The sequence below is a fragment of the Condylura cristata genome, unplaced genomic scaffold (genome assembly GCF_000260355.1).
Source record: "Condylura cristata isolate star-nosed mole 26May11 unplaced genomic scaffold, ConCri1.0 scaffold00014, whole genome shotgun sequence".
Lineage (NCBI taxonomy): Eukaryota > Metazoa > Chordata > Mammalia > Eulipotyphla > Talpidae > Condylura > Condylura cristata.
Genome location: NW_004567115.1, coordinates 35,063,591 through 35,083,207, shown reverse-complemented (window position 1 = coordinate 35,083,207; position 19,617 = coordinate 35,063,591). Strand labels below are relative to the sequence as shown.

The window sequence follows — 19,617 nt, the reverse complement described above, 5'->3', positions numbered from 1 at the left end:
AGGCGCTCTCCAGTGGTACTTACCATAAAGGTAAAACATGCATGGGAGTAATTTTCCTTTTTCCCTCATAATAGTAGATTGACCCCCATTCAACCATTTGAGCACAAGGCCACCTGCGTTTGAGTCAATAACCACTATTTGTCTCGGAGACCAAGTTCATAAACTAAATTGAGTGACTGGATGCTGTTAGAACCGAAGATTGTGGAGCTCCTGACCTTCATTTCTAAATCACAGACCCACCGCAGTACACCCACACATAACCACCCCAGACAGCAGTGGGCACCACAGGACACACACAGGCTTGTAGTCATGGGGAGAGGAAATGACAAAGGTGGATTCTGTCACACAGAAGAGTTATTCATATGGTCAAATCCACCATAAGCTAGTCAGCAGAAATTTTGCATGCATGCAACCCTAGCTTCACTAGCTGCTTATGCTCCTTGTGATTGCAAAGGTTTAAGGAGGGACCTGTGGCCCCAGTTCACCACCTTTGGGTCCACTGGGAACTAAAGAGAAAGTAGAGGAAGGTGGATGCAAAATACAGAGCTCTGTGTTCTGGGAACCTGGGTAGCTGTGGCACCGCTGTGTCTCTGAGGCAGAGACCTGAGACATGGAGCTCAGTGCTGAGTGGGAGAATTTGGCGTCTGCAATGCCGAAGAACCAAGAGAGTCCTGAGTTGTTTTTTCCCTAGGGATATATATTCTCAGTTACGCAGACAGCTCTCTGCTTAATCAGCACAGGTTAAAGTGCATACCTTTCAGGGGGCTGAAGAGCCTCAAATGTCCAAGCCCAATTTCTATTCTCTTTCCTGAATTCCCTGGCTCTTCTCTGTTCCTGTGAAACTTTGAACACATCAGTTACTTCATATATTGATTGAACTTCTGAAGTTGCTGTGAATTATAATGGATAGTTTGACTGTTCTTGTAATAAGCTATGCTTTCTAAGTGTCAAAAATTTGGACTAACTTAGTACTGTTATTAAAAGGGTAGTCTAATCTTGGTATGAAGTATCAGAATCATTTAAAAAAAATAGGTTAGTATGCTTTATATCTTTCATTGAGCAACAATTTCAAAAACTGACTTTTGAGAATATATTTTCTTCTATGCAGAAAGAAGATACTAAGAGAACATATGATATATTGAGTTGGCTTTAGTTTTTGGGTTTTTTTTAATCAGCATTTATTTGACCTCTTATGAAGAACCACTTCTGCTGCTCTTAGATCTATGGTCTGACTCACTATTTCCAAAGGACAGCAAATGGACCATGTTCCGGAGGGCAAGTCTCTGTTTCATAAGGGATCATGGTACTTACACACCACTTTTACAGCTCTGTTAGTGCAACAAGCAAGGACAGCTTTCTGGATACCTTTCAGGGGACTTGACCAATGTTTGACTATCTGTTTTCACAAAGTCAATCATAAACCGCATACGGAAGCTCAGTTGATGAAATGATGCAAACAGACCCACCTTCTGGGCCTTTTTCTCCTTCAAACAGCTGTCCTTGGCATCAGAGAGGTTCAATGGCTTGTGATGCTGGTCACTTAGTAAAAAGAGAACAAGTAAATTTCACTCATGATGATTAATTTTTTCAAATAATTTTTCTCAGTCACTGTTCTTGATGACATTAGAGTCAATTCAGACACCCAGAAAGGGAACATTGTTTACACTTAGGCTTCACATAGCTTGGTCTGTGAGCAAGAGCTGCCATATGTTTGAGCAGACACTGAAATCTGGGATCAAGTGCACGTCCTGTGTCGGTCCCTTTATAGACATGATTCCATTTTAACATTGATTTGTAAGTTCCAAGCCAACCTGTCCTGTGACACCCATGCCTTCCACTTTGGTGATAACAGTGGTTTCCAGTAATATAGTGATTTTTAATTTATTAAGTGCTTCAATAATAACTTCCTTTTTGATTGCATAGATTATTTCCCTCAAATAATAAGGGGTATCCTATGTTTTCATTTTTTATTTAAAAAAAAAAAAAGTCAGTAGGCTCTTTCCAAGGCTAAAAACTTATCAGCAAATGTGGAGATAAAAAAATCTAGGACCTCTGGGAGGAAACGAGTGAAAGGAAGTAGAAAGGTATCAAGACGCATGCTTATATCCAGGCTTGTTGAGGTTGTGCTGTGCACTGTGTAACCTTTATGTAAATATCTGCTTTTGAGATAGCAGGTGTTGATGGGAAAGTGATATCTACCTTCTCTTTCAATCCAATGCGTCTTTTTTTGGATGTCACCCTGAAAACTCTACTTTTTCCCATCATTGGTGTCATGCCTGGATTCTCCGTGAATATTAGATTAATGTTGACTACTGTGAGTTCCGTTTAACTAGCCACCTACTCACGGATTTGCTTATTTCACTAAAATGGAGCAGGTACTGCCGGCTTCTTTAGTGGTTTCACCTAAATGATTGTACTTGGCTTTCACAGCACTAGTGTGCAAGACATGCCACTCCCTGCATTTTGCAGATGAATCAACTGAGTGTCAGTGAGATCACTCTTTAAAGAAGAAGCAGTTAGAACAAGTAAATGTATAGGGAAACATTTAAACTTGCTGTGTTAATTAAAGAAATGTATGTTAAAACCTTAGGTCACCATTTTTCATTTATTAAAGTGAAAATGTCTGGCACTGAAGAGAACAGCAAGAATCAGTACTTAAGCTATTTGCAGTATCAGTTAAATTTGCCTATAGAAAGACATTTGCTCAGTGAAACAAAATATTGTTGCATAACTGCCTAATAGGGACTAATCTGTAATACGGTTTAAGAAATAGAGAATACGTCTCTGATTGATAGTAGTATTTTGTTTATAATAGGAAAATAGTAGAAGCCACAGGAATGTTCTGCATTAGTAGGCCTCTGTGTGATGGTTCTGTTATTCACAGCCTGATCATTAGGGGTATAAAGGATGCAGACAATGTCCAGTCTGTCATGGGGGCACTTTTGCCAGTGTGTCATGGTCAGCCGGCTTCGTGCCCTGGCCTCCTTGCCAAGTTGTGTTGGACACACCAAGGTCTAGAAGGGATCAGTCCCTGCCCACCCAGCTCTGAGGTTTCTGTGACTTAGTTCTCATTGCCCAGAGCATTAAAGTTGGGGCCATCAGTTCAAGTGCTCTTTTTGTTTAGTGCTTTCTTCCTCATTACTTGTCTTATGGGCTCATGCCAAATCAACCTTGAAGAAAGCCTGATTCAACCGTTTATAGATATTTGAAATTTAAGTATTTTGTTATCATATTGCCTGTCATTTTATGCTGTAAAGGCCTACTGGCCATGAACTAATAAAAGTGTATAAAAGTTAATCTTTTTAACTCTCTATAGTTGGACTTTAAATCATTATTCCTCAGATTACTAACCAGAAGAGACAGTAAGACTTGACCAAAACTCTGGTTACTGTTCCTCAACATTTAGCAAGATGGCATGAGTTTCTACATAGAAAACCAAATTGCCTCTCAAAAATTAGACATCTTCACACAGCAGTAATAGTTATAAGGTTTCTTAATAGTACTCAGCTAAAGGGTCATCCCTGGTGGTGCAGGAGTAAAGTCTCAGCACTATGAAGTTATCTGTAGCCACTGCAGCACGAGTTCGCTCCCCGGCCAGGGAGCTGACCCACATGGCGCAGCAGACCTCTCCTGTCTCACCTGCTGTTCCCCTCAGCAGTGTATTTCAGTTCACCTGCCTGTTCTGCTCCCCACTCTGTCTCTGGTGAGTCTTCTCACCCCCTCCCCCCCCACCTCTGGCCCACACCCCAGCTCTTGTATGTATAAATAAATACAAATAAATCGTTAAAAATATACAGTGCTTGGTTAAACCAATACTTTTGTCTTGTCTGGCTGCACTCATCGATTCATGCCATTTGGAGGAAAGAAATGGCTCAAGAGTATGTACCTTGTCTGATGTTGTAAGAGGATGTAGAATGTGATTGCTGGAGTGCTGGACGGTATCAGGTCATCTAGCCAATACCCTAAACTGTAAGTTCTAGAGGAAAGAGCATAACCCTGCTGAGTGCATGTACTATGGACTGGATTACAGCGTAATTATTTACACTTGCGTAACCACAGATGCCTTAGTAAGTCTCTTTAAGCCACATTTTCCAATCTGGAAGTTGGGAGTAAGCAGTACTCTGTATGGTAGATAATGAATGTCGAGTGCCACGCACAACACCTCCATACAGTAAGTGCTAAATAACTGGGAGCCTCAGTTATTTCAGACTTTTCTTCATTCACTCATCAAATCACTGTTGAGCTTTTTCTATATGCTAGGCATTTAATAGAGAACTGTTTCACCATTAAGACAAAACAAAGTAAGCAGTATTGACATAGGACAGAACTCCTGGACAGATGGACAGACGAAAAGCTGATGCTTGCCATAGTGATCTCACCAAGGGCTGTTTTAACTGCATCTCTGTGTGACATTAATAAAGGAGAGGGCATGAGAAAGCAAAGTGCTAAAATGAGACACTGATTTCTGTTTCTATCCTAATCTTGCTTTCTCCTGATGTTCACTACAACAATTCAAAGATTAATTTAAAGAGTTTCACTTTCGGAATTATTTTCTTTTTTTCTAATCATGATGTCTGATTTTCAGAAAAATAGGACACTGAGGGAAGGTAGGATAGTAGAGGAAAGTACCTCCCAGGAAACTGAAGGTAGATGTGACTGACTAGTCATAAAGGGACCTGGCTTGCCAGAGGCTGGGGTAAGGGCCTGGCAACTCAGGAGTTGCTTGCCAGTGATATAATGGCCACAGATTTGATGAATGTTGGTTCTGAGGGATTTCTCCACTGGAATGATCATGGAATGAGCCCCCAAGCCTTCCTCCCCATCACAAGGGCTGCTCATCTCAATTACTTGCTGCCAATGTTTTGGTCTTTCATGCCTGCTGGCCTTCTCTCAGGACCTGTCACTAATATTTTCTGTCCACCCTAGATTTCCCCATTACTCAACATCCCCTTTTTCCTCCACTCTAGATGTCTGTGTTTGTCTCTATTTTCATTTGCTTTATATTACCTGTTCAGACTTTATCATTCTTTAAGTTCTCCCTTTGATTCAACTCCTGTCCTGGCTCAGTTCTCTACTTGTAGTGAAAATAATACAGAAATTGGAATTAAAGGAACGAGATTCCCACGATATGTACCTTGCTAGCATCTGAGCCCACTCCTCCCTTCGAAATTAAGATAATTATACCCACTTAGGTGCAAGGTCATCATGAAGATTCTCAAGTAATATAAATGGGAACATATACTTTGAATTTACTTGCTGCAGAGTTTTTGCATATCCCACCAGTTAATATTCATATCTTACTATTCTTGCCACATGCTGCGGTTAAGGTGGTGCAGGTATAGAATTTGCATGCAGAGCTAATAAATGCTAAGGCAGTATTTTGTGAAACTGCTACTTGTATTTCTTTAGGCCAGTGATGATTACTGTTAGATGATCACTGTGATGATTACTGTTAGATGATTACTATGTGTGTATACCTGTCAGCCTGTTGATTAGTATTTAGATAAAGAGGTTCTTGCACTGTGTTACTAACGCAAGGAATTCTAACACAGGTATACATACTTTAGACTTTATTTTACCTTACTGTTTTATATTATCACTGTTTTTTTTTTTTTAAAGATTTACTTATTTATGCATACAGAACTGGGTTACAGGCCAGAGATGCAGGGGCGGGGAAAGGATTCACCAGAGACAGAGTGGGGAGCAGAACAGGCAGGTTGATGAAGAACACTGCTGAGGGGAGCAGCGGGCGGGTCAGGAGAGGTCTGCCCCGCCATGTGGTCACCTCTGGAGCTGGGGATCGAACTCATGTGGAAGTGGCTTTAGCTTCTCAGTGCTGTGCTTTAACCCACTGTGCCAGCAGGGAGGGCCCTATATATTATCACTTTTTTAAAAAGAAAACAGCTTAGATAGATGTGGCTCTCGCAGCACGATTGTGTAGAGATCCCAGAAATGAGCAACATGAACAAAAGGAGCAAGTCTAGGGTTGATTTAAAGAATAATCTTTAACCATTTTGGGATTCTGTTGAGAAGCTAATATACACATCTTTGCACTTTGTGTTCATTCTTCTACAAAGAGGGCCCATGGTTTGCATGAGTAGGCAGAGGAGCTAACATCAGTGAATCGATTATACATTACTGCAGAATTCTGAAGTTTATTCTGTGATCACATGATGAACTAGAAATAAGAGGACAGTACGGAACAGACCCGACCACACTTCCGTTTTATAGGCAATGGTAAAGTCTTCTTGAATGGTTTCACCTGACAGGATGTTCCATAAAGGGAAATTATGATTATTGTGCTAGAACTTTGAAGATCGCTTAACTGGCCTTCGCTTCCTGTCTCCAAAATGGAAGGACAAATGAAATGCCAGCCGACTCAAGCTTGTGTCAGGGTGGGAATTTGGGAAGGCCCCAAATTAGAATTAGATCATAGGGATGCAAGAAAGACAAATCAGGCAAAGTCCAAAGGGAGACTTTCTGTATTACAGGTTCACAGTGACACTGTGTCGGATGGAATCACGGATCACCTGATGCTCGTGCTAAGCTAATTTCACAATTCCTTTCATTCCATAATTATGTATCTTTTCTTTTTTTAAACGTTATTACATCTGTTTATAGAAGTTTATACGCCCTGTTATGTAAAACAAATATTATCAGATCCAGGCACTAATCTCTCGGTTAGCAAATGCATTTCTCTGTGATCTGTGGCATCTCTCTGATGTCAGCTGAAGTGAACTTTGTTCAGCAAAATGGTTTGTAAATATTGGTTTGGATTTGGCAACAAGAGTGATCAGATCAGTGTTTCTGCCTCATCTCGAGTTTAAACAAGCCCACCAGTTTTCTGTTTAAGACCACAGACACGGTTTCAGTGTGAGGTGCACCCCCATCTGTCAGTGTGCATCATCCACAGAGCTGTTTGCTTTGAACATGGCCACTCAGCATTTGGGTGGGGAAGCATCCTCTCAGCTCACACTTTGCTGGAAAACCTTGTGTGCTTATTTTACTCAATGTACACAGTTTTAATGTCCCTGAAAACAGAAATGTTAAACAGGAAGGCATTTTCAGTGGGAAGAAAAGAGCTGAACTGGCAAGAGATGTCCTAGCTTGCCCCGTGCAAGAGAAATGCTGGATGGTCAAGACTGCTCGCTCTCTCAAAGACAATGTTCTGATTTTATTTTTTTCTAGTTATAGATATTTTTATTTTTAAAAACTTCTTTTATATGATTTTTTAAATTTATATACATATTTTATATCCTCAGTTATTTTTGTACAATGTATGCTTGTATGCTTCCTCCTTTTAGGTATATGCTCTGTAAAAGTCCCACCACAATTCATCCGTGAACCTTCACCATCGTCCCTGTGCTCTTCTGTCCCCTGTTTTGATCCCTCTTCCCCGCCCGCCCCCTTTGCAGAATGTTTCTGAATTATGGCTGCCTGCTAATTTTAAAAAACTGTATTCTCATGGATGCCGTCTTGGAATGTAAAGGTATAGGCATCCTGCATCTTTGCATGTCACCGCACCACGACCAGAGCATGCACAGACCACCACAGCCTACAAGGCCCTTTCTGTCCTTCCCATTCTTCCCCCTGCCGAGGCCCCCGGCTAATACTACAGTGAGATTTGTAGGGTCTGTTTGATTTGCTTTTGTCTAGGACAGGTTTGCTCCCAGTACGTTTCAGGGCTTGGTGTGTGAGGGGTCTACACCACTGTAGACACAGCTGTCTCCACCCTAGCTGGGAGGCCTGGTAGCTTTATTATTTTTTTTAAGGTCTATTTATGTACATAAGAGCTGGGGTGTAGGCCAGAGGTGGTGGGTTGGTGAGAGGACTCACCAGAGACAGAGTAAGCAGCAGAACAGGCCAACTGACTACAATACACTGCTGAGGGGAGCAGCAGGAGAGACAGGCAAGGTCTGCTGCACCATGTGGGTCAGCTCCCTGCCGGGCATCTAACTCATGCTGCAGTGGCTGTGGATCGCTTCATAGTACTGAGACTTTACCCCTTGTGCCACCAGGGAGGCCATGATGTGTTTATTTTTTTAAAACTTTAGTCATTTGCATGTCTTGTAAGAAGTGAAGATGAAAAGGGTCATTTGTTCACAGACTCAGCTTTAAATCGTGGATGCCAAGCTATTATTCCTCAGGTTCTGGGGAATTTTAAATGGAAATGAGAATGGCAGCTAGCTCTGAGCCCTACAGTAACACCCAGAGAGTTTGACCTGTTTAGTGAAAACAGCTATTTGCAAAAGATCTTTATCTGTGGCAGATTTAAAGGAATCAATTGAGTTCTGAGACTACGTGGTGGGAAATGTATACTTTAGGATTAGGCCAAACACTTGGGTCATGGCCAGGGGGTTGGACAGAAGCACTAAACAGCAGACACCCAGTGGTGGGGCCAGTGCTGAAGAGGGCACTGGATGTTCCCATGATTCCCCCTGGGTCGTGTGCACAGCCAGAGGTCTGTGGCTTATGTGCCAGGCAGTGTCACTTAGGACTGATCTTTGGGGTTGTGGAAGGAGTGCAGAGTTTGCCAAGTCTTTGTGTCAGATTTGCTTCTCACAGGGAGATATTTTCCAAGGTCTTCCCTGGCTCGAATGCTCAATGGGAACCGGCTTCAAGAGCCTCAACTGCTGTGTGTACTTTTCTGAAACAGTGCCATGTGTCTTAGGATGCTTCTTGGCCCAGTCTGTTAGACTGCCCTCCTTCCCACCTCTCCTTCCGAATGGCCTTTGGCACCTTACAAAAGGCAAACACCCTCTTTAACATACCCTCGCCCTTACTCTATGTGTTATTCCAGGGTGCATGTGTGTACGTCATTTAAGAGAGTTTTATGACAGTAATTACATTGCAGAAAGGTTTCAGAACTGCTAATCAGGTTGGTCTTCTTGAGCTGTCAAAATCAGTGCTACCCCAGGGGTGCAATGTTGAGTGCCGGCAACATTTATCATTTCAGGTTTTCTAGAGGCCACATTCAAAATTGTGAAAAGAAATGAGTTAATTTTAATAAGGCAGTTTATTTAACACAATCTATCCCAAACAATGTTTCAATATATCATCATAGTGAGAAGCTATTGAGGATATTTTATATTCTTTCCTTTTTATTGGAAATTAGAGATAGTCTTTTTTTTTAATTTATTTTATTTATGCATACAGAACTGGGGTGCAGGCCAGAGGTGCAAGGGCAGTTAGAGGATTCACTAGAGATAGAGTGGGGAGCACAACAGGCAGATCAACTGAAATACAGCTGAGGGGAGCAGCAGGTGAGATAGGAGAGGTCTGCTGCACCCTACGGATCACCTCTGGGGCTAGGGCTTCACGTGCACTGAAGTGGCTGCAGTGAGCTTGTAGTGCTGCACTTTAACCCACTGTGCCACCAGGGAGAGCCAAAGTTTGGGATATTCCTTACATACAGAACATATCTTGATTCAGCCCTTAAAACTGTATGTGGGAGCCAAGGAACGTTTAGCTCGGTTCATGTTTGAATAATGAAATCTAATCTAACGGGTTGAGAGGCATTGTCTGGGAGCAGGAACTTACTGAATCTCTGCCTAGCTGCTTATCAGCTGGATGACCTGGGACATTTAACCTGTCTTTGGTTGGTCCCCACTTCCATAAAATGAATATAAGAAAAGCATCTTTTTCATGTGATTATTATGAGGATTACAAAACTGTTAGACACAAAGCACTCAGAAGAGTGTCTGGCATCTGGCAATTTTTGTGGTTATCATTCCTAGTCAAACCCAGTAGCTAACCATGTGGCCAAAAATCTATGCCTGTCTGTGGGAAGACATGACCTCTCCATCTGTCATTAATCACTTTGTATTTTAATCTCTCTGAGAATGGATACATCTAAAATCTCCTGATTGTCAGGTTACCATGCTGGATAAAGTGAATGATAAAATGTACTTCATAACCCCATTTCTGAGCTTTTCGGATCCAGCAAAATTTATAGATCTTGTTTTATGTTATCCTTACGACAACTCTTTGAGGAAGGTGTTTCATACCCATTTTACATTTGAGGAAAACAAGGCTCAGCAGCTGGCCCTGGGTACAGATGGAGGGCAGATCATTGAGGCGAGCGGTGAAGAGGTCTGTTAGGCAGTGCTCCTGTGTTGGATGGAGGCTGGAGAGAGAAAAGCTGGATGGGAGGCAGAGACGGCGAGTTCAGGTTGATAAAAGACAGCATTGGCCCTGGGCCCCACACACCCTTTTCCCACATCCTGCTTGTCTGTGGCACCTCCTAGCTGCAACCAGAGAGAAAGCGATGTGGCAGTTCTCCCCAGGACTTCACACTGATCACAACAGTGGTGAGAAGTGTGATCCTGCTCCTGTTTAAATGTGTTAAGGTTGGTGCTGGGTTTCTCTTCTGTCATTTTCTTGGACTGCTAACCTGTATCTTTTTCCTCTTTGCTGTTACTTGAGAATGTTGTTCCTTGCCGTGCTGTCAAGTTTAACTGTGAATTTATTTTAAGCAAAACTTTTTCTGCGGCATCCTACAAAATCACAGAAATATCGATACTGAGCAGGTTTGGGCTTGCTTTCCCTAGGAGCCTGCGAGCCCCAAATATGATAATTTATCAGTTTGGGGAATCCTACATATAAGGAAATTATCATGTTGGGTCCCTAACATGCATGAGGCTAGTAGACACAGCCCAGTGATGCATGTGTTTACCCACTTCCTCCTGACCCCACTAAACTGATAAGGGAGTGAGTGATACACAGACATCTATAAAAACACAAGACAGCAGGAGAATGGCAGGGAGGAAGCAGTAGAACTTTAAAAGTTGGAAAATGGATGGATGAGTGTTATTAACAACTACTCAACACACTAGAAAAAAGCTGAAATTTATAGTAGAGGGGGGAGAAACCCCAAAGCAAACCAGCTGGACCCAGAGATCCCCAGAGAGTTCGGTAACGCAAGGCTTCAGGTGCCTCCGAAACAGGCCTGGCTGGACATTTGAACATGCACCAGTGGCCTGGCCACCACCCCCTTCTCTGCGTGGCCAGGTGGAGGCTCTTCCCACCTGTCACCAGGAAACTGGTGGCAAGACCCTCATGTCACAGGCATGGTGACAGGAGAGGAGTAGGGAATACCAGGCCCAACAAGGAAATGAGAAGGTGACTTCCATATTGGAAAAAGACCCTTATTCCCTGCTGAACTCTGCTCCAAAGATACTGGCAGGCAGTCTTATTTGAGTAACTCAAGTTGAAGGCCCTTCCTGGAGCTCTAGCTTTTCTAAGAGAAAAAAACTTGCAGATCCTAACATCTAGGGGTCAGACCAGCCACATCTCTCAGAGCCAGCGCAGCAGTACCAGAGGGCATGCAACACTACTCTGTGCCTGACTCATGTAGAAGGTGGATAAAAGAGTAACAGAGATTTGAAGAAAGCCACCATGAGGGCCAGAACACGATCATGCACATGTAAGTGCAAGAAAATAAACAGAAGGGCTCCAGTGGGAAAAACATTCATTCAGAGAGCTGAAGAAATATAAAAAAAAAAAAAAATGTGCCATAAGTTTCTTGGAGTCAAGATTGGAAAAATTGGTAGCATTAGTGATGCATAGGGTTGGGGAGGGGACCCCCCATCTGCTGGTGAGAATGGAGGCAGGCACAGCACTTTGGAGAACCCACTGGCAGCAAGGCCATGACCCAGCCTGTTTCACTTACAGAAATACACGTACAGAGATTGTCCATGAGGAGGCAGTAGACAGACGACTTCTGCTGTTCTCTTTATACATATTGAGAAAGAGGAAGTAACTGCCAGCAATGGGGAGAATGAATGATCTATGTTCACAGAGTGGAATATTATGTACCTGTTAAATGAAGGAAACTAATCTATTTACATCGTACATGTCTCAAAAATAAAATGTTGAGTTCAAAAAACTAGGTTGAAATAGGCAAAAGATATATTTATGTAAATTGTTAATAATGTTAAAACATTATTATTTATTTGAGAGTAATAATAGTAAGGAGGACTAACAGAAAATCCTTTTTAGCTGTCATTATCCCCCTTCACAGCTGTGGAAACTGTGGCACAGATGAGTTACTTTGTCCGTGCTCACACAGCTAGTACTTTTCAGTAGTGAAGGGACAGAAACCTACATGGGAATGTCAAGCTTTGCAGAGAAGACACGGGGGCCCGGATCCTGGGACACCATTTGTAATGTTCTCTCTTTCCTCCTTCCCCTTCCTTCCCTCATTTCTTAGTTCTTTTCCTCCTGTCTCCCTTCCCCTTCTCTTTTCTCCTTTCTTATCTCTCATTTCCTGTTTTTTTTTTTTTTAAAGAGACCTGTGAAGTAATTTGACTTCTCTCATTATTTTAAAATCTTTTGTGGCTTAAATATTTAATGACACAATTTAACTAAAGGGGGGGTGTAGGTAGAAATAAAATAAAGATGGAGACTAAAAAACAAAATGACTAAGGATGCCATGAGTTTGGGGGCACTCAGCCTGCTGCTGTGTCTAGGGGTTTGGGGCTGACAGGGCTGTAGATTCTATGCATCAATCTGCATATTCTCACCTGGCTTCAGCCAAGCACCTGTACTATCTTCCTTGTATTTCCCAGATATTAATAGTGTATCTCTGCTGGGGATGGTGGGGAGGAGGGAGCAATGTGATCTCACGCAAAGTGAATGCTCCCAATTAGAGTGATGCCAGAACTCAGTTCTCTACCTTTGCTTCCAGCTCAAGGCAGATTTTGGAAAACTATTTCCTCGACATATTTATAGCATATTTTCTTCAAGACATTTCCAGGGAATCTCAGTGTTCCTTCTTTCATCACTGTTGTCATCTGTGATTCAGAGTTTAACCACCTGTGGTTTTTTGGTGTGATTTTATGTTGCAGGAAATCGAAATCCATCCTCTACTATCTGATATATCCGAGGTAAAGACATCCCACAGGCTAGGTATTGTTGAGAACAGGTCCTCCAGTGCTTTCGAGAGACTCACAAAAGTTGAATCAGGGAGTTTAGAGTTGCAGGGGTACTTAGGTGTCATTTAGTGTATGTTCTCTACTTGAAATGAAAAAAGTCAAGGCTCAGAGCATTGAGATGACATGCAAGATTTTATTGCTAATTATTGACCAAGTTGGAAGTATAAAATAGGGCTCCTTACACCAGTGGTGTCAGTATATCACAGAGTACAATGAACTACACTTAAACAAAATCTGTGGAATCTTCTTCAAATGTCAAAAGGGCATTATAGAATGCAACATTTGTGATATGTAGTTAGTTAGAACACTAGATCTAAAAGGTTTTCGTGGCTTTTTGTTAGGTAAAAGATAAGCCCTCACAATAAATCCTATAGAAGTGTTTACATTCCTGCCTTGATTATGCAGATATACATGTCATTGGGATCCTAGTGTTTTCTTTATTTTCAAAGGGAACCCTCCTGCTTTGATATGCTAGAAAGGGGTTCAGAGGTAAAGAAACTCATCTTTAAGTATACATGCTTTGCTCCCATTGATTAGGAATTGTTGACAAGAGGAGTTTGATCATTTCCACTTAGGACCTTTAGGATGGTCTGTTTTCTGTTTTTATAGAAGTCCTACATGGAAGTGGTTGGATAATGGAGAGGTGTAGTTGGGAAAATGCTGGTGTCAATTAGAAGTTTTCTTTTTCCTCCATAGTATTCTTAACTCAAGTAATCTTTGGCTAGAAAGATTAAATAGATCTTTTCTGCTGGATATTTATGATGGTAACATCAATGGATTTTTATTAATATTGGAATTTAAACTTTACAAATATAGCATTCCTAAACAGATACAGTACCCCTCTGAACAAAGAAGAAAAGCCTTGAAACAGAAGATTTAGTAAGATTTGACACTGATCTTGAGTTGTCCAAAAACACTACAATGCAAAAATCATTTATAATCTACCTGCAAATTAATTATATGTAGAGTGAAAGATTGCCTTTATTTTGTATTATAACATGACTTATCTTGCAGTGTGTGAACTTAAATCTCCCTCCATGAGTGACTTTCTGTGGGGACTGGAAAACTCTGGCTGGCTAAGGCACATTAAGGCTATCATGGATGCAGGAATGTTCATTGCAAAGGTATGTGGTTACAGAGAAAACAAAGAAGTGGAGATCCTGCTTCTTTGGAGAAGTTTGCCACCAGAAGTTGTAATTTTTCAAAAGACAGTGCTCATTTTACTCTGTGTTATCCCAGTGACCAAGTGGTGAAATATTTTCAGAATGTTCTCTTTAGCTAGACTTGGTCCTAGATGGAGGTAAAAATGGTATAGAAAAATCCATCCATGAGTCACCAGTGGTTGAGGCTTTTTAGTAAATAACTCCCCTTTAATGATAGCCCACTTCATCTATGCAAAAAGTAGATGTTATTTAAAAATAAACACCTGTTCTGCTCCCCACTCTGTTACTGGTGAATTCTCTCACTGGCCTACACCCCAGTTCTTCTATGCAAAAAGTAAATGTTATTTAAAAATGAACTGTTTTATGCCCAAAGACAATTATGTCTTTTCTAATTACATGGTAGGTATATTTGTTTTATTAGGCAATTCATTTCTTCAACAAATATTCATTTAGTGCCAGGCACTGTTGTAGGTGCTGAGGTTACAATGCCAAATAAAAATAAGCCAGGTTAGGCTTCTCCCTCCTCCACCCCCCCCCCTCCCCCCCCCCACACACACACACACACACACACACACACACACGCACACACATAGAGGGGAGACAGGAAATGAATAGAAAGGAGTTTCAGGTAGTGATAACTGCTGTAGTGAAATTTCCACCATGCTTCCCAGATTTTATTTTCTGCAGAAATACTCAGCTAAAAAGTGTGTACACATTTGCAGTAGCAAGTGAAAATTCTTTTCTTGGCTGTTATATTTCTCACGGTTTTACTGTTCACCTTTTTTGCATCTTTTCCTCTTTGGAAATAGAGCCAGGAACAGCATCAGAATTTCAATATCTGAAAAACTTAAGGCGGAAACTCAGGGGAGGAGCGAGTGGAAGGTGGGCTGGGAGGCATGTCACGGAGATGTTGGCACAGGAAGCATACTTTTATAGAGGACATATGCTTAATTGAGGTGACACGCAATCGAAAGGGAAGGAAAAACTAAAGCTTTAGCTACCCAAGCACAAAACCACGCTTTGGCTCTGCCTGGGGATAGGAACGCTAAATGCATGACAGGTTTGCATTTTCTTTTTTTGCCTGTTTAAATATAGAGATGAATGATGTTTCTTTTATAGAGCCATTCTTTGTGACCCTGCCAATCTTGTGATTTTTAGGCGGTTTCCGAAGAAGGGGCAAGTGTGCTGGTTCACTGTTCAGATGGCTGGGACAGGACCGCCCAGGTGTGCTCAGTCGCCAGCCTGCTGCTGGATCCGCACTACCGGACTCTGAAGGGCTTCATGGTGAGTGTGGCCGCCGGGCTCTGACACAGAGCCTTGAATGGGACAGACATTTCTTTTGCAACTGTTGCAACTTTTTTTTCTCATCAACATTATTTTTCCCTTCATAAAAATCAACATGATTAATGGAAGGAGGAACGAGGCATAAATTGGAATAAAGAGGTTAATTTCTGGGATGTTGGCACTTATTCAAACCACAGTTATTAAATGTGAATTTGGGGGCAAATATAAAATATGTCTGGTTGGTTGTAAAATAGCATGTTTAAAATAGTACATTCATTATAAATCTCCAAGTGACTGGAGAGCACCTGGTATTCCCCTTTTGAACCATAACTTGGTAAAAAGCACTTCAGTGGCTCTGGAATCCTTGCTGGGAATAGACACAGAGGCACCTGAATGGGAATCTCTGCTGCTAGAGCTCCTCTATCAGGTGTTGCCTGTTGGCACTCTGGGGACAAGAGAGAAGAGGCTGTGTACCTGTCTTGTGATTTTTCTTTTTGTCAGAGTGTCAGAGAATTTCCAACTGCCTGTGACAGCACTGAGATTTGAGAATGACACTTTGTCAGTCCCCTCTCCTAAACTGAGGTTAGTGGGGCTGGATTCCTTCATGTATATTTGGAGAATAGTAGGTTCTGAGTTAGACTTCAATGGGGCTGTTTGTTCTCCACCACACTTTGCCTCCACTGACTGACTGCCCCATTCAACTTCAGAATTGTCAAGGACAAGCTTCACTCATTCCATATTTTAAAGGAAGCCTCTAGCCAGTTGATAGCATGGAGATATTGATGCTTATTCTCTATCACTTAGATATTTTTAATCCACACAATTTGAATTATAAACTCATGTAATTCCAAAGCAGGGCTGCAACTTCTGATATGCCCCAAACACTCATCATTTTAGAATTCTTCTAATGCATGATAAAGATCATTGGAAGACACTCCTAGTTGTTTCCTGTACACAGGTTGGTATTTGTTACTAAGCATCACAAGTCAGTTACGAGAGGAGCTATGGAGTATGGCACCTACCTTTTCCTAGTAACATGATCTTAGGTGAATATTAACCGTATGTTTCATTTCTCCTCCTATAAAGTGTGATAGTGATATTGATCCCACAGTGAGATTTTCTTTGCAGCAATATGAACATTGTCTGGGTCACAGAAAACACTCAGTAGGTGGTATTACATTCTCATATATCCATTCATTTTCCCCCCCTAAAATGGCCTTACCCTACCTTTCAGGCATGTGTTTCTACTGCTGGAGACTGAGTACTCTCTCATTTGCAGGTGACCCAAGGCTAGTGATATCTTACCTCAACAACTTTGTCTGAATACTTCATTATTGATGTGGCCTCTAATTTTTTCCTCATTTGCATTTCTCCATATTTATATTCTTTCTTGTATAGGTATTAATTGAAAAGGACTGGATTTCCTTTGGCCATAAATTTAATCATAGGTAAGAAATATTTAAAAACTTGTTGTTTTGGATATTTAGAATAAAAACAATCTGTTTCTGTAGCTTTCAACTGAGTGGGTGAACTAGCCTTATTTTTAAAAGTTACTTAGTGCTGTTGTATTCATAATAACATGGATAAATGAAGTTCTAATTTTAATTGCTTTTGGTATTTGCCAGGCATAACTAACTAATGTTAGTGTTTCAGAAGAGAATAATGCTTATTCAATAGTTGACCTAGAAAAAATGAGTTCTCCCTTCCTTCAAACAATACACACCTGACTTACTAAATTTTCCATTTTTGAAGTGCAAATACTCACTTTAAGCTGTACACTGTGAAATATGTGGACGGTTCTCTTTGACCTTTCACACTGCAAGTTAAGTTGGATTTTTCCTAAGGCATTTATGTCACAGGTGAAATTTGTCCCAGGTATCTCTTGAGAGGTGATAATAGGACAATGGCCCTACACATAGGACACATTGATCCAACCCCCTCTCCAGGCTGTGAAATTTGCTGCCAGGTGGCCTGGTTATCTGTGCCCCCTATTTGGTTTTATTGTCTGTCAACTAGGAGGTGAAGCATCTCCTTGATATAAAACATATGGGCAGAAAGAATATGGAAATGCTGAAGATTAGCTGTGAATTGTAATAGGTGGTCTCTTTTAAAAAATATTATTCACAAAAAAGTTATTAAGATGTAATTGTCAGTGACCTGTTTCAAGTCTATAATATAAGGATTCAGTATTTCTATATATTACAAACTGATCGCCATAATTAGTTAAAATCAAGGACCACATTGACTTCATTTAAAAATGTGTATAAATGTGGAGAAGATTCTGATAAACTCTTGAAGGATAAAGCTATGGGAGATATAAAGGCATATGGACATAAATTATGTGGTGAGTTTTAATTCTTCTCTAGAAATGGGTCTATCTGGAGAATATTGGGAACCATTATTTTTTCAAGTTGTCTTTCTTTATTCCTTTCCTATGAGACAGAGCAAAATGAAAAACTTTTTGTTGCTTAGCTACTTCCTGGTTTCATCCTAGTCACTAAAATAAATTAGCAGATTTATTTTAGAAGTTCTGATGTACTTTCAAAATATGAACTAACCTTTTTTCCATGGAAAGTTTCTTTGAACTTTGTCTTTAGCACCAATGTTTTGTTTTGTAATATATGAATATGTCCCTTTTCTATGTAGAACTTCACTACAAAGTTTCTATTGAAATTGGAATTTAAGAAGTCATTGTATTGAGGAGCAATAGGTGAGAGGAGCCCAGTGGACTCTGGTGGAGGACTGAGGGTCCCTTGGTGGTGCGGGCATTGTGTTAACATATATCAAAGAGGTGATCCTGTAGCTCTATATTATGTCCACTGTTGTAAACCAATGTGACCTCGATTAAAAAAAACATTATGGAAAAGTTGTTTTTCTATTTATGGATTCTGAGTTTATAAGACAAAATTTATTGAGGTACTAGAGTTTCTTTTATGGTGTTTTTCATCTATAGCTTTCTATAAAAAAAAGCAAATTTTCCTTAAAATGTCTAATTCTTTTACTTTTTACAGATATGGCAATCTAGATGGTGATCCAAAAGAAATCTCTCCAGTTATTGACCAGTTCATTGAATGTGTCTGGCAGTTAATGGAACAGTTTCCCTGTGCCTTTGAGTTCAATGAAAGATTTTTGATTCACATTCAACACCACGTTTATTCTTGCCAGTTTGGAAACTTCCTATGTAATAGTCAAAAGGAGAGACAAGAGCTCAAGTAAGTGTTCTTTTTTTTTTTAAGATTTATTTATTTATGCATACAGAACTGGGGTACAGGCCAGAGGTATAGGGGCGATGAGAGGCTTCACCAGAGACAGAGTGTGGTGCAGAACAGGCAGATCGACGAAGTACACTGCTGAAGGGAGCAGCAGGCGGGTCAGGAGAGGTCTGCCACGCCATGTGGTCACCTCTGGGGCAGGCAGGAATCGAACTCATGTGGAAGTGCTTTAGCTTCTCAGTGCTGTGCTTTAACCTGCTGCGCCACCAGGGAGGGCCAATTTTTGCTTTTAAAAGGAAAATTTTAGAAATCTTTGGTGGATATACTTCATAAGATTTCAAGCATAACTGGAAAAGCAAATTTGAAACTCAAGTTATTCTTCTTCAGATTAAAACTGTATTGCTTCTATTCAGGAAAAAGTAGACAGTATATAAACTTTAAAGTTAAAAATAACAGCAAAGTGATTTATGTAACAGTATCAGCTTTAATTGTGGAACTGATTTGTTTAAAAACATAAACTCCAGTAGCATATACTGTCTGAACAAAAATGACCTTTCTAGTACTCTCTTATCCTTTCTCCAGTGAACTTCAAGTGTGATTTCTGATAAGGGGTAATGACTTAAAAGTAGCAGAGTGCTTCCTTTAACTACTTTCCTGCTTGGGTTTGAATCCTGATTGTTCTACTCATTAGCTATATGGTTTTCTGAAACTATTCAGCCTTGCAAAACCTCAGTTTCTTCATCTATAAAATGAATATATCTCATAGGAAGTTAGTGAGGATTAAATGAGGTAAAAACAAATCCTGTCTTTCTATTCCTTCCCCTGGCGGCAGATTTTTTGAATCTCAGGGAGACTGGCAGTGGCAGGGACTGGTGGGGGTTGAGGGGATATATCTCAATCCCCAGACTCCAGGTACCAGGGATGGTTGGAACGTTTGGGACCTTTGGGACGCACCTAAGGTGAAAAGGCAGTGCACCATCAGTGGGGAGCCAGAAAGGGAAGGAACTCCCTGCCGCAGCAGGG

General features: G+C 40.9%; 1 protein-coding gene across 1 annotated transcript in view; it reads left to right on the top strand.

Annotated features, from left to right (window-relative positions):
* Positions 1 to 19,617, top strand: part of MTMR7 (myotubularin related protein 7) — a 70,162-nt gene that overhangs the window by 46,526 nt on the left and 4,019 nt on the right. Inside the window, exons 9-12 of the mRNA XM_012724787.1 lie at positions 13,950 to 14,059; positions 15,257 to 15,382; positions 16,781 to 16,830; positions 18,394 to 18,594. Coding sequence (XP_012580241.1) covers positions 13,950 to 14,059; positions 15,257 to 15,382; positions 16,781 to 16,830; positions 18,394 to 18,594 — 487 coding nt within the window. The remainder of the gene's footprint in view (positions 1 to 13,949; positions 14,060 to 15,256; positions 15,383 to 16,780; positions 16,831 to 18,393; positions 18,595 to 19,617) is intronic.